Source organism: Camelus dromedarius, chromosome 2 (assembly GCF_036321535.1).
Source record: "Camelus dromedarius isolate mCamDro1 chromosome 2, mCamDro1.pat, whole genome shotgun sequence".
Classification (NCBI taxonomy): domain Eukaryota; kingdom Metazoa; phylum Chordata; class Mammalia; order Artiodactyla; family Camelidae; genus Camelus; species Camelus dromedarius.
In genome coordinates, this window is record NC_087437.1 from 25,831,228 (window position 1) to 25,846,765 (window position 15,538).

General features: G+C 35.8%; 1 protein-coding gene across 6 annotated transcripts in view; it reads right to left on the bottom strand.

Moving 5' to 3' along the window:
- Positions 1-492: 492 nt before the first annotated feature.
- HLTF (helicase like transcription factor) overlaps positions 493-15,538 on the bottom strand; it is a 59,422-nt gene continuing 44,376 nt past the window's right edge. For 5 of the 6 annotated variants that reach the window (XM_064491870.1, XM_010980567.3, XM_031448955.2 and 2 more), the window contains 2 exons: positions 15,269-15,349; positions 4,826-7,121 (listed from right to left, as the gene is read on the bottom strand). In XM_064491870.1, the coding sequence (XP_064347940.1) occupies positions 6,969-7,121; positions 15,269-15,349 (234 nt within the window). In that variant the 3' untranslated portion in view covers positions 4,826-6,968. Of the gene's footprint in view, positions 1,587-4,825; positions 7,122-15,268; positions 15,350-15,538 lie in introns of those variants that run through there. The other variant, XM_031448948.2, reaches the window with a different exon arrangement.

The following is a 15,538-nucleotide window of genomic DNA, read 5'->3' on the forward strand; positions in this document are numbered from 1 at the left end:
AGGCAAGAATGGATAGGGTATACCCTGGGCTACCAGCAAAGCTCAGGAAGAACCTGAGGATTCACCTAAAACTGTATAAACTATTAAATGATAAATGATTTCTGAAGATTAAAAAAGCTACAGTTATTTGGACTGGTGGAGAATGAGTTATGATCTTCAAGTACAGGAAGCACTACCAAAGATCTGAAGTGCCTTCACGTGTCTGGTGCTGTGGTGCAAAGACCCCTCAAGATACTCCTCGTCCAGAGATCTCAGCATTAATGGTATGAGCTAAACTCCTCCAGTGAGAATCCAGTGCATAGAGAATCTAGCTAAACAGAAATTAAATTCATTACAATGTAATTTGCAAGTCATACAAATGAGCCTTTAGTTCTGGACAGTCTATCTGTGTCTAATTTCAAAGTTCATTTCAACCCTGTGCTGCTTTCACAGTCTCAGTGGTCATAAAGATATGTCTGGTTTCAGGGGAAGTACTTGAGCTTACTGTAGGAATTACATCAAAGCATTTATTCAGTTATCTTAGTTTCACATCAAAGACAGTGTCAGCTGCCATACACATTTAAGACAGACAACTCAGTAATTCATTCAACAAGCACTTATTATAACACTGACCATATCACACATGTGACTGGCATTAGAAACATAGGACTGTACAAGACAGACACAGTTCCATACTCAGGGCATAGCTCTGAGGTGGCCAACGGGAGGTGAGGGGAAGGAGGAACATTCTCTTCAGAGGGAACTGTGCGAGCAAAGGCCCTGAAGCAGGTGAGAACTTAGTGGACATAAAGGCTTCGAAGACAAGATGGAGAGGTACAGAGTGGCTTCGTAGGCCAAGGTATGGGCTTTGATTTAATTTTAAATTTAATAGCTATCAACTGAAGTTTTATTAATGTAATTTATACTTAACATAGACACAAAAGTAAGCAGCATAGTATAAAGAACCCCCATCAACCCAGCTTCAACCAGTTGTTTCATCTGTATCCCCACTGACTCTTCCCTTACCAAACTATTTGGAAGCAAACCCCAGATAAAAAATTTCATGTGAAGTATTGCCATATATATCTTTAAAACATAAAGACTCCAGAAAATTATCACACAAAAAACATTTAATTCCAAATGTCCTCTATTTGTGTTTTCTTTCCTCTTTGATCTTACCAGGATCCAAGTTAAGGCTCACACAGTGCAACTGGTTGGTATGTCTGATTCAGTTGTTTCCTCCCCTCCTTTCTTGTTTCCTTGCAATTTACTTACTGAAGCAACCGGGTTTGTCCTGTATAGTCTCTCACAGTCTGCATTTTACTGATTGCAATTTGACATGTTTCTTTGTATTCTGTTATTTCTTGTAAACTGATCTAGAGGACTGACCCAATTAAAGTGTGATTTTTTTTTTTTTTTTTGGCAGTACTTTATAGGGTTGTTGGGTACTTCCAAGTCTCTGGTTGTCTTCTTATGATATGAACTGCCATTGATGATCGATGGCTGAATTATTAGGGGTTGCAAAATGGTGATACTCTCAGTTATTAGCTGAACCTCTTCCGTATACTTCCATTCAACAATAACTTGATTGTCCCGAGGTTAAGTTTCTATTAAAAAAAAAAAAAGCAGGGTAAATGCTTGATTATTTCCTTTCATTCACTAGTTAGTACATAAAATAAGGAATTGGTTCCCTAGCATCCTCCAGAGGTGGTTTTGTGGGGGTCTGTTCTAGTATCATGAATTAATGTATTTTAATATAGTTCGTTTCAATCCATTGCAGTCCTTACAGAGGGTCTGATCGTCTTACCTTTGTAACTAGTATTTTAAGAACATTGCTTCCGCAGCTTGTGGAAAATAGCTTAAATGAGGACAAGAGTTGCTGGAAAAGCAAGTTTGTTTGCTGTAGTGGTCCTGGGGAGAGACAGTGATGATCCAACATACCTTTCACCAGGGTGAATGCAGTGAAGCTGGTGGATTGGCCGTGGAGAGAAAAAAGGAGGACTTGAGAACTAGAGGCTTGAGCAACTGAGTCTCCAACTTGGCTGTTCCTGAAAACACTGGAGACTTCATTGTAAGTAGTTTTGTGGACCTCATCACTGCAGATTCTGATTCACTAGGTCTTGGTTGAGGCCACAGTATCTCTACTCCAAGTAACTATCAGACAGTAACTGGCCCAAATGACATTTGAGAACCACTTGATACATTAAAAAAGTATTTACACTAAATACAACAAGGAGTCATGTTTTAGCAAAGGTGTAGCAGTTGTTACATGGCAGGGGACTCAACTTCTGATTAGTAAAAGCTTCCCAGGAGACAGGCTCCGCTTCTTGAGTGACACAGGAAACATTACCATAAATAACATCTACAGATAAAATTCTATAGTGTTTACCTCTTTAGTGTCACTGGTATTTGGGGCCTTATTTTGTAACACTCCATCTGTACTGTAAGAGATCACAAGATTCAAAGACTTTTTTTTTTTTTAAACAATTGAGAAAAGATATCAAAGCATCAAACTGAGGGGGTGGCAGGGAGAATGAAAAAGTATCATCTGGTAACTTCTTTGTGTTTACTTACTCCCTTTTCTTCCCTATTTTTTACACAGCATAAGAGATAAAAGCTCTAAAGTGAAAAGACATACATAATTTATTTTAAATACTATTTAGTGAAGGCTATTAACTTTTGGAATAAGAAAGTGACAAATTTAGCATAGGAAAAAGCATATAATGTGCATAAAAAAGGCTGGGAAGTCACTCAGATTTCCTTCCCTGATCTTCCAAGATACACCTTTATTAAGGTGAAGTATTAACTTTGCCATGCAGAACTGCATAATTATATTGCAAAATGTTTTCCAGGGAGCCTAAAATACCAAGGGTCATTTAGTAAGATGTGTAAATAGACAACAGCTACTCAGACACAAGAACATACATTTGTGGAGGTGATCAATATAGCCTTTTTTTTTTTTAATCCCCTTGTAAACAGTGATGGATATATAATAGCCTTTGACTATAAGACAAATTTAACCACACAAAGGTCAGAAACATGCCTTTGGAGATGAGCTCCATGCTTGATCAAGGTCTATGATTCACGCATATCGTGAATGTTTACCTTAATTCTTGCTTTTCCCTGTATCTGCAAGAAGCATATTAAGTGTCCTTCACTAAACAATTTATCACGAAATATTTACCTTTATCAATATATTGATGATACCAGTGCAAAAATCTGTGTAAAAAACCTACAATGTACTATTAGGGAATAGCCCTTCCCTATCCTAACAAAAAGGGTAAATTGGTTTAAACATTCAGGAAGCTGTATCCTAGTTAATTTTATCTGCCTTTTTAATGAGCTAGAATGCTGAAAAGATGGCAAAACTTAGTGAAAATGTTCCTAAAACATTAGTCCCATTGCTGCTTTAGCAAATAGAGCATGTTTTAACAGTATATAGTCTCTTTGATGACTTGTAATATTACATCTGATACATTAAATACCCTCTTAGAATAGTCTAAACTGGGTTTCAGATGTGCAAAGACATGCCCTAGAATTTGTTTTATCTACCAATCTAAGAAATCATTTTGACATTTGTCCTAAATGAAGTCCCAATGTAGCCTAGCTATTATAACTTGATTGAGGTTAATGTAGGTGTCCTGTTCCATGTACATTAAATTATATACATTATTACAGTTGTATTATTTTCATGTAGAAATTAATTTTCATATTTAAAGGTAGAAATGGTTTAAATTTGTCAGAAAATTCTTGATCAGGAAGGTTGAGTAGGGAGCTGGAAAAGAGATTTTTCTGAATCCCATTTTAACCACTAAAAGATCTGACCGGGAAAAATATCTCATCTATCCCATCAAAAGCAGTAAATTGTTATGGCTTCAACGAGAAGACTGTTCTCCCTTATTACTACACAATAAATATGACTATATTAACATGGAAGAAAAAAACACTACGTCTGCTTACTGAGTTTCTAATCAACAGTTTCCCCTTTGAAGTAGACGTTACTGCAGGGAAGCATGTCAACCATCATTCACAGCTATCAGTATCTTTGGCTTTTTTTATTCAGAAGTATCACACAAATGAGGTACCAAATTACAGAATGTAGAACTTGTAAGGAAAGTCATTACATACAGACTGGTGAATTAAATGAAGGAAAGCTATTGTGTTAAATCTTTTGCAAGAATTTTAAAGTTAAAATAGTTGAAAACTTAAGGTTAAGCATTTGAATTCTTGTTCAATAAACAAGAACATAAAATTTGTCCTGTTTTTAATGATTCTTCCTTCCAAATACTAATGAACAGAACTTTGGCAAGCACTAGAAATAAAATGAAGAAAAAATACACCAATGCCTTTGATATCCCCCAAGAGAAAACATACTCTGTGTGAATATAATTTTATTGGTACTCAGCAGTATTAAATATAAGATGATTATTTTCCTGATTATTTCCAATCCTGGAGCTGTAATTAAGGCAAAATCTACAATACAGAGTGTTTACCTAGTATACCACTACACATAGCTATCATCACAACTCTTTTTTTCCTGGCAGACGGGGACATAAAAGTAATTGAAACCAATGTTTAAGAAGATCAAGATATTTAACATAAAGTTTAAAAATATATACACTGATTTCTAAACAAGAAAGTTAACTAGTTAAATTGAAACTGAGTAAAATTTTAAAAGGGCAGGAATATGAGTCATTTATTCTCACTCATTGTTTTTTAATGTACTGTCAATAAAAATTAAATAATTATATAATATAGACATCTTAACAGAAGTGTATGATTTATAAAGATTAAATGTTCTTTAAAGAAAAAGTACTCATTAAAATTATGGCACCAAGGAAGCTAATAATTTTTAAAACTTTTATTGATTTTAAATTTAAAACAAAATGCAGTTTGAACCACAAGTGGGGATACAATGCTTTAAAGATATTTCTAAAGTTATTACTCTACATAATGAAACAGAGTTAACAGCATAAACGTGAACTTTTCATTCCAGTGGTTTACATATTTTCCTAGGATGAATTTGTTGTTTTTTATTTAAAACCGTTTAATAGAACTGTACAAAAACAGAATGATATTGTTTTAAATGACTTGCCAAATTTATCATTATGAATGTGTTTCAAAACACAAGTCTATAAATGTCTGGGTAAGGAAGCAGCAAAGTCTTCACCCTTACAGTGAGTTTGCAAGGTTTTGCCTTTGTAAACAAAAGTAGATGGTGTTTTTTGCTGCAAACTCTTTTTACACTTAATCTCACTGCAGTATTTATATATAGAGAACCCACATACTATACTTTGTGAGATTCTGATCAACCTGATTTTTTGTGTAATGCTAGTCCTACAAGGTAAAGAACTTCCCTACTGCTCCTTATGCTAGTGGACCAACTTCAAGTTATTACGCTACTCTCATCTCTGCAGAAAGGTCTGTTGGTCCCTTCCCTCAGCCCTCTGCCTCACCTGCTGCCGGAGAGAAAAGGGACTGGGAAGATTCTTGCTGCCTAATCCACTGTTCCCTTGGAGCAAGGTACAGGGCACAGAGAGGGAAGGATTTAGCTGCTGATAGATTTAGCACATATCTTAAGATGTGTGTCCTAGAATACAACCCTGCCTCCAATCTCCTCTTATCTTTCAGTGAAGTCACTTCTAACACTGTAAGTATAAAATACAAGGTGTTAAATCTGTATCTTCAAACATGACACTTCTCCTATTAAGTAACTAATTTCTTCTTTCAAGTTAAAAGTTTCCCTTAAGGAGAAAAGCCACTGACTACCTAACTTGATTGCTAAATTTATAGCTTGTTTTAAATGTGACTGAAATAGTCATTCAGAATTCTGTGGCAACTACTGTGCGTTTGATTATTAACAAAAAGTAGGAACAAGATGACTAGTTCTATAGATAGGTGTAAGGATGAATTACTGAAGTTCCAAAATCAAATTCTGATTCTAAACACAATAGCAAAGAAAATTTCCATACAGAGATTAAGATGTCTTTAAGAGTTGAAACAATTTTGGAGGTCATCCAGACCAACTTCCATCCCAATTATCATGACTCTCACATATAGTAGTCTTCTGAATTATAAAAATTTATAAAGTTATTTCTTAAAAGCTACATAAATAAAAATTATCTATATATAGAAATACCTCTTCAGCAATTCCATAATTTAAATATTCAAATCAAATTGGGAGAAGCTGTTCCTTCTAACCCTACAGACTGTATTTACACACTAACACACTGAGTTACATTTAAACAAAGAACACCACCTGGCTAAAATGGAGAAAACAGCACTCTAACACAGTCCCTAATTTTTTTATGAACACAAAATTGCAAGTCACTTATATGAATTTTAGCTCAATGAAACTGTTAAAAAAAAAAAAATCCACACAAAAACCCCAAGAACAAAACAAAAAAACCCACAAACCCAAGTAACTTGCTATAACCTGGACTTTGGTCTCTCATTTAAGGTTCTGGAATGCAAATACGGTTTTTCGTGGTCCAATAAAATCAATTACCTGTACAGTCTGTACACATATTAGTTATCTACAAGGACTGTGAATCCACTGCATCACAAATGGAAGGCTCTGATGAATAACCAAATGTGTCCAACACAGAAAATAACTTTTATTTGGTCAAAAGTATAAAAGGTTTGACCTTAATCTGAAATATGAAAAAGCTGAGTACTTGGAAGATATATGAAAATACTCAGCATAGAAACTATGAAAACTTGAATAACAAACTAACTTTTTTTCTCAAAAAATTGTTTTAGGCCACAGTATGTAACAGAACTTATTGCTATTTGAAACATCATTAAAAATAGGTTCATATATAGAAGCAGACTATGTATCAGTAATACCTCTTCACTAATATAAAACGATATGCCCCTTTTAGGAGACGTAAGACATACTCTAGATCTCATTTCTAAAACTGTATTTTTCTCATTTCCAAAAATTCTGAATATATCTGATCACACTGACCTTACCTAAATCCCACAAATTATAAATCAATCAAAGTTTTGATTTCATTAATTTTAGCTTGTTTCATGTCACTAGCATTTGTTTTTTTAGTTCCAAAGGCTCCAGCTGCAAGTTCTCTCTTTGTGTTTTGTATTTTCAGCATATTTTCTTCAACAGAGTCCTTCACAATGAACTTTAAAAAAAAAAAAAAAGTTAAATTGGTTAAATACTTTTTAGGTCACAATACTTAAACTCTTCAATGTAAAAAAAAACTGAGACATGATGAAAATGATGCTCTGCTTATAAAGGAATCTGCTTTACGGTATTCTGCAGCTTTCAAAAACTGTCAATAATAATCTATCAGAAGCAGTTTAGCTCTTCTTTTTCCCTCAGTACACAGTGAGAATATTTAGAACCTGATATAGTAACTAGAGATGAGCACCGCTTTCCCTTATCATTCAATACAGTTTTCCTGTATAAAGAATATAGCTGTAAGGACATAAGTTACATATTACAAGCTCATCATCAAATAAGAACAGCACTCAAAAACCAAACTTTATAGGCAATTGTGTAGCTGGAATATTAGCAAAGTAAATTTAGCATTATATTTAAAAAGCCAAATGAGATTTTCACAGATATCCAAGAATAAGGCTTCATCTGGTATAATTCATAAGGTTAAAAATTAAAGATAAAAAGAAGATCATCTAAATAGATGCTAAAGAAGCATTTCATAAAACTCAACATTTATTGCTGATAAAAACCCTGACTAAAAAATCTTAATTAATCAAGAAATAAATATCACTTGATTAAGGGCATCTACTAGAAACTTACCAAGAACAACATACTTAATGTAAAACAATACAAGTATCCCAAACACAGACAGGAGTAAGTCAAGAATGATTACTGTCACTACCCTTCAACACTGTACAGGGGGCTGGGCCAAGATGGTGAAGCAGCAGGATACGCCTAGCTTACCCTCTTCCATGAATACAGCAAAATTCACACAGAATACCTACTGAACTTTGGCAGAGTATCTCTTACATTGGAAATACAAGGAAGTCCTCACAAAACTGATAGAGGAAAAAGCAAAAGGAAATCGGTGCGGGACCTGTCCCCTGGGGAGGGAGCAGCAAAGGAGGAAAAGTGCCCTCCCTCTGGGAAGCCACCTCTTCAGCGAGGAGGTCAGTGGGGACAAAGAGGGAGCTTCCAAGGCTCAGAGGAGAAAGCAGCAGGCGCTCAGCAGACAGAACTGAGAGAAAACAGCACAGAGGGTCCCTGCGATCCCTAGCCTGAGATGGCGTTGGCAGGAGCAGGCTGGCCAGGCTACAGGAGAACTGGCTTCAGTGGTCGAGCCCAGGGAGAGGACTGGGGCTGACTGAGGCAGCCTTGGGGGGCTGGAGTGTGGTGCAGGCTGAGGCTGGGAGTGTGTGCAGAACAGAACACCCCATAAAAAGCACCACTGCTGGTGTGCACAGTGGAGAGGGGCACACCACAGCCCAGCCACAGCAGACATCTCCACCAGCTCAGAGGGTGTTTGCTCAGCACCACTGTTGGTGCACATTCTCCTGAAGAGAGAGGCGGGATTCAGACACAGCCATCTTCTAGCCATCTTCTTGGTTTGCTATGGAGGGGCACAATCACTGCTGTGTGACTCCTGGTGGAGGCAGGGCCAAAACCTGAATCCACACCCAAGGGTCCTGCAACTTCACAAGCAGGACTGAAATTTGATTCTAGCCCCTGGCAGAGGTGGCAGATTTGCTCCGCTGAGCAAATCTGCCTCTGTGGACCTGCGCCTCTAAGGTGAACAAGCCAAGTTCTGGCACACCGCAGGGGAGGGTTTGGTGTGAACAGTGGGCCTGTGTATCATATGCAGATTCAGGGCTGGGGTCTGGTGCACTACGGTGGGTCCTAGTGCCTGATGTTGGCAGATCTACACCGGCGGCTCTGCAGGTGCAGAACCTGGACAAACACGAGTGGGTTGCCAATATTCCCAAGGCTGAGGCAGGGACAAGGGCAGTGTCAACAAAGTGTACTTTGTAAGCCCACATAACAAGTGTCAGACAACACCACAGAGGCACTCCCCAGTGGACATCTCCTACAGAGGAATACTCAGTGGCTCCTCTTCTAGCAGAAGCACTCCAGTCCCACATACCACACAGCACAGCTCAGATTCCAACAACAGCGGAGCAAAACCAGTCCCTATCTGGGCTGTGACAACCACAGAGCAACGAAGAGGACCTGGCTTAACAAACAGGGTAGGCTCTGGTCACCACACCACCAAACATGCCCTCAATCAAGGTGACAACAGCCAGCACACATGGAGGAAAGATGGCAACCATCCATAGTCAAAACAGCCCTCATGACAAAATTATTAGATGCACAGTCTACATAGGAATGCTCACACTTAAAAAACAAATAAATGAAACAGCCCTTCAAGACCACAGTAGATAACTTACTCCTAAATTCACAGTCAAAGAAATATGAGTAAAATGAAGAAGTATAGGAATCACTTCCAATTAAAAGAACAAGAGAAGTCCCCTGAAAGAATAAACAATGAAATAGACCAAGAGAGCCTACTATATCATGACTTCAAGAAGGTGATGAAAGCACTGAAGGAAATAAGAGACTACCAACAGAAATGCAGAATACTAAAGAAACCAAATAGAAACTATAAAGAGAATCCAATTAATCAGAAAACTCAATTGCTGAGATAAAAGCTGAGCTAAAGGCAGTCAAAAGCAGACTAAATAATACAGAAGAACAAATAAATGATTTAGAAGACAGGATAACAGAAATCACTCAATTAGAATAGCAAGCAGAAAATCAAATGAAAATCGATGAAAGCAATATAAGAGACCTATGGGATAATATAAAGTGTGTCAATCTATGCATAATAGGGGTCCCAAAAGGAGAAGCAAGAGACAGGGAGATCGAAAACGTATTTGAAGAAATCATGACTAAAAACTTCCCAAATCTAAAGAAGGAAACAGATATCCAAGTATAGGAAGTACAGAGGGTCCCAAACAAGATGAACCCAAACAGAACTACACCAAGACATATAATTAAGATGGCTGCAGTTAAAAGATTCTAAAGGCAGCAAAAGAAAAACAAAGTTAGTTAAAAGGGGACCCCCATAAGGCTTTCAGCTGATTTATCTGCACAAACACTGCTGGCCAGAAGGGAGAAGCAAGATATATTCAAAGTCCTGAATGAGAAAAATCTGCAATCCAAGGTACTCTACCCACCAAGACTATCCTTTAGAATAGAAGGAGAGATAAAGAATTTCACAGACAAGCAAAAACTAAAAGAACTCAGCAATGCTAAACCTATCCCAAAAGAAATACTGAGAAGTCTTGTCTAAATAGAAAATAAGCAGAGAAGCTACAGAAAAAAGAAAATCATAACTGGAAATGCAGTAACTACAATGAGCTGCAAGAGAATAAACAAGATATAAAAGAGGACATCAAAACATAAAATGTGGTAGAGGGGAGCAAGAAAATGTAGATTTTTCTCTTCGTTCTTCTTAGGATGTGTTTGAGCCTATATGACTATCAGTCTAAAGCAAACGGATATAGTTAATGAGTTAACATACTTGTAAAACAGGGAAACCACAAATTAAAAGCAATACAACAGAGTCACAAAAATCAAAAATAAACCAAGCTAATACAAAAGAAAATTACTGGGGGAGGGTATAGCTCAGTGGTAGAGCGTGTGCTTAGCATGCACGAGGTCCTGGGTTCAACCCCCTACTATCTCCATTAAAAAAAAAACCTAATTACCACTCCCCAAAATTAAATTTAAAAAGTAAACAAACAAACAAACAAGCAAAAAAACATAAAAAGAAAAAAGGAAAGAAAGGAACAAAGAAAAAATACCAAATCAATTGGAAAACAAAGATTAAAATGGCAATAAACACACATCTATCAACAATTACCATAAATGTCAATGGACTAAGTGCTCCAATCAAAAGACACAGAATGGCAGATTGGATAATAAAACAAGAGCCTCCAATATGCTGCCTACAAGAGACCCATGTTAGAGCAAAGGACATACATAGACTGAAAGTAAGAGGATACAAAATGATATTTCATGGAAATGACAAGAAAGCGAGGATAGCAATACTCGTATCACACAAAACAGACTTTAAAACAAAGGCCATAAAGAAAGACACTATATAATGATGAAAGGAGCAATAAAACAGGATATTATAGTAATTAACATATATGCACCCAATGTAGAAGCATCTAGATATATAAAATAAATAGACATAAAGAGAGAAACTGATGGGAACACAATAGTAGGAGACTTTAACACCCCACTAACATCATTGGACACATCTTCCAGACAGAAAATCAATAAGGCAATGGAGATACTAAATGACACAATAGAACAGCTGGACTTAATTGATATTTTTAGCACATTACATCCCCCCAAAACAGAATATAAGCCGATAGACCACAACTCAGACACAAAAGAAGCCTCAACAAATTTAAGAGGATAGAAATTATTTTGAGCATCTTTTCTGACCACAATGGCATGAAACTAGAAATCAACCATAGGGGGAAAATGAGGAAAAAACGACTGCATGGAGCCTAAACAACATGTTACTTAAAAAAACCAATGGGTCAATGATGAAATCAAAGAAGAAATAAAAAAATACCCGAGACAAATGATAATGAAAACACAACCACACAAGATCTATGGGATCCAGCAAAAGCAGTCCTAAGAGGTAAGTTGACAGCAATACAAGCCTTCCTCAAAAAACAAGAACAATCTCAAATAAACAACCTAACCTACCACCTAAAAGAGTTAGAAAAAGAAGAACAAATAAAACTTAAAAGTCAGCAGAAGAAAAGAAATAATAAAGATCAGGGAGGAAGAAAACAGATTTTAAAAAATAGAAACAAATCAATCAAATCAAGAGCTGTTTTGAAAGAGTAAACAAAATCAACAAACCTCTCGCAAGGCTGAGAGAGAGGAAACAGATAAAATAAGAAAGGAAAATGGAGAAATTACACCAACACCACAGAAATACAAAAAACCAGAAAAGAATATTATGAACAACTGTACGGCAACAAATTGGACAACCTAGAAGAAATGGACAAATTTCTAGAAACATACAGTCCACCAAGACTCAATCAAGAAGAAACAGATCACTTGAACAGACCAATCACTAGATGTGAAATAGAATCAGCAAACAAAACCTAACTGCAAACAAAAGGCCAGGACCAGATGGTTTCACTGGGGAATTCTACCAAACATACAAAGAAGAACTCACACTGATCCTTCTCAAACTCTTTCATTCTACGAAGCCACCATTACCCTGACAACAAAACGAAAGACACTAGCAAAAAATAAAATTGCAGGCCATTATCACTGATGAACATAGATGTAAAAATCCTTATTAGCAAACAGAATCGAACAACACATAAAAAAGATCATACACCATAATCAAGTTGGACTCATCCCAGGGACACAAAGATGGTTCAACATATGCAAATCAATCAATGTGATACACCAAATCAACAAAAGAAAGGACAAAAATCACATGATCATCTCAACATATGCAGAAAAAGCATTTGATAAAATTCAACACCTATTTATAATAAAAACTCTTACCAAAGTGGGTATAGAGGGGACATACCTAAACAAAATAAAAGCTGTTTACAACAAACCCACAGCCAGCATAATACTCAACGATGAAAAACTGAAAGCCTTTCCACTAAAATCTGGAACAAGACGAGGAAGGCCATTTTCACCACTTCTATTCAACATAGTTTTACAAGTCCTAACCACAGCAATCAGGCAAGGAAAAGAAATAAAAGGGTTCCAAAGTGGAAGAGAAGAAGTAAAATTATCACTATATGTGGATATGATACTATATACAGAAAACCCTAAAAGCTTCACACAAAAACTACTAGAGCTGATAAAGGAATCTGGCAAGGTGGCAGGATACAAGATTAACATACTGAAATCAGTTGCGTTTCTTTATACTAAACAATGAAATATCAGAAAAGAAAAGTAAAGAAACAATCCCTTTTAAAAATTGCATCCAAAAAAAAAAAAAAAAAAGTTAGGAATAAATCTTACCAAGAAGGTGAAAGACTTATACATGGAGAACTGCAAAACACTGATTAAGGAAATTAAAGATAACTTAAAGAAATGGAAAGGTATCTCATGCTCTACAATTAGAAGAATTAATATTGTTAAAATGGCCATACTGCCCAAAGCAATCTATAGATTTAATGTGATCCCTATCAAATTACCCAGGACATTTTCCACAGAACTAGAACAAATAATCCTAAAATTTATATAGAATCACAAAAGACCCAGGCATGACAAAGTAATACTGAAGGAAAAGAATGAAGCTGGAGGAATAACCCTCCCAGACTTCAGATAATACTACAGAGCTACAGTAATCAAAACAGTGTGATACTGGCACAAACAGCCGTATGGATCAATAGAACAGAACAGAGAGCCCAGAAATAAATGCAGACTTACCATCAATTAATCTTCAACAAAGGAGGCAAGAATATACAATGGAGAAAAGACAGTTTCTTCAGCAAGTGGTGTTGGGAAAACTGGACAGCCACATGTAAATCAATGAAGTTATAACAGTCCCTCACACCATACAGAAAAATATACTCAAAATAGCTTAAAGACTTAAATATAAAACAAGACACTAATACACCTAGAAGAAAAGATAGGCAAAACATCTGACATAAAATCTTAGCAATGTTCTCCTAGGGCAGTCTACCCAGGCAATAGAAATAAAAGCATAACTAAACAAATGGACCTAATTAAACTTAAAAGCTGTTGCACAGCAAAGGAAACTATAAGTAAAACAAAAAGACAACCTACGGAATGGGAGAAAGTATTTGCAAATCATGAGACTGATAAGAGCTTAATATCCAGAATATACAAATAGCTCATATAGCTTAATAACAAAAAAACAAACAACCCAATCCAAAAATGGGCAAAAGACCTAAATAGTCATTTCTCCAAAGAAGACATACATATAGCCAACAGGTACATGAACAGATGTTCAATATCGCTAATTATTAGAGAAACACAGATCAAAACTACAATGAGGTATTACCTCACACCACTCAGAACAGCCATTATTAAAAAGTCTATAAATAATCAATGCCGGAGAGGGTGAGGAGAAAAAGGAACACTCCTACATCATTGGTGGAAATGTAAACTGGTACAGCCACTTGGAGAATAGTATGGATGTTCCTTAAAAAATAAAAAGTTACCATATGATCCAGCAATCCCACTCCTGGGCATGTATCTGGAGAAAATTCAATTTGAAAATATACGTACACCCCAATGTTCACAGCAGCACTATTTATAATAACCAGGACATAGAAATAACCTAAACGTCCATCAATATAATAGATGAATGGATAAAGATATGTGTGTGTGTGTGTGTGAGTGTGTGTGAGTATACATACATATATACACACATGTGTATATATATGCATGTATAATGGAATAGTATTCAGCCATAGAAAAGAATGAAATGCCATTTGGATGGACCTAGTGATTATCATATTAAGTGAAGTCAAAGAGAAATATATATTAGTTATATGTGGAACCTAAATAAATGATACAAATGAACTTATTTACAAAGCAGAGATAAACTCACAGACAGAAAAGAAACTTAGAGAAGGGTGGGGATAAATCAGGAGTTTGGGATTAACATATTACTATACTACTATATATAAAATAAACAACAGATACCTACTGTATAGCACAGGGAACTATATTTAATATAATAACCTATAATGGGAAAGAACATGAAAAAGAATGTGTGCGTGTGTATATATATATATATATGAATCACTTTGCTGTACATCTGAAACTAAAACAGTGTAAATCAACTATTTTAAATAAAATTTTTTAAAAGTAAAATTAAAAAATTTAAGAAAACCCAGTTGAGATGGTAAATATTGTATTATGTATATTTTACCATGATGGAGAAAAAAAGAATAGGTTTGATCTGTATGTTCTTATATGGTAGTCTCCAACATATACAGTTAAGGGGGATAAAAAAAAAAGTCTGCAAAATAATAAAGTATGATCCCATTTACCTGAAAAGAAATTTTTGAAATTTACACACAGATGTTAAGTATGAATGTATATAAACACAGAGAAAGAAACTCTAAATGCCATATGTTAAACTATTGATGGTGGTTTCCTTCTAAAAAGCAGATCTTAATATTTTGCTCTGCATAATTCTATTTCAATCTTCTACAATAATATATTAATGCAGTATTTATATAATTTTAAAAACCGTATCAACCTAATTTTAAAATAGATGTCTTAAAAACTCACTTTTGTGATGATAACTTCTTGCTTCTGGCCAAGTCTATGGCATCTGTCAAAGCACTGATCTTCAGCCGCTGGATTCCAGGCCTAATAAGAACACGAGCTGCATTATTACCACCCTGATCTGTGAGTGTTCTGTGCATATTCTTTTGTTGCAGTATTATTCATTCACCTTTTATTGACTGAAATCCTTCTGAATGAATTCAGACACTGACATTATAAATGCTCTGGGGAAAAAAATCCACACATCCCCTCAGCCTCCTCCAATCATTACTA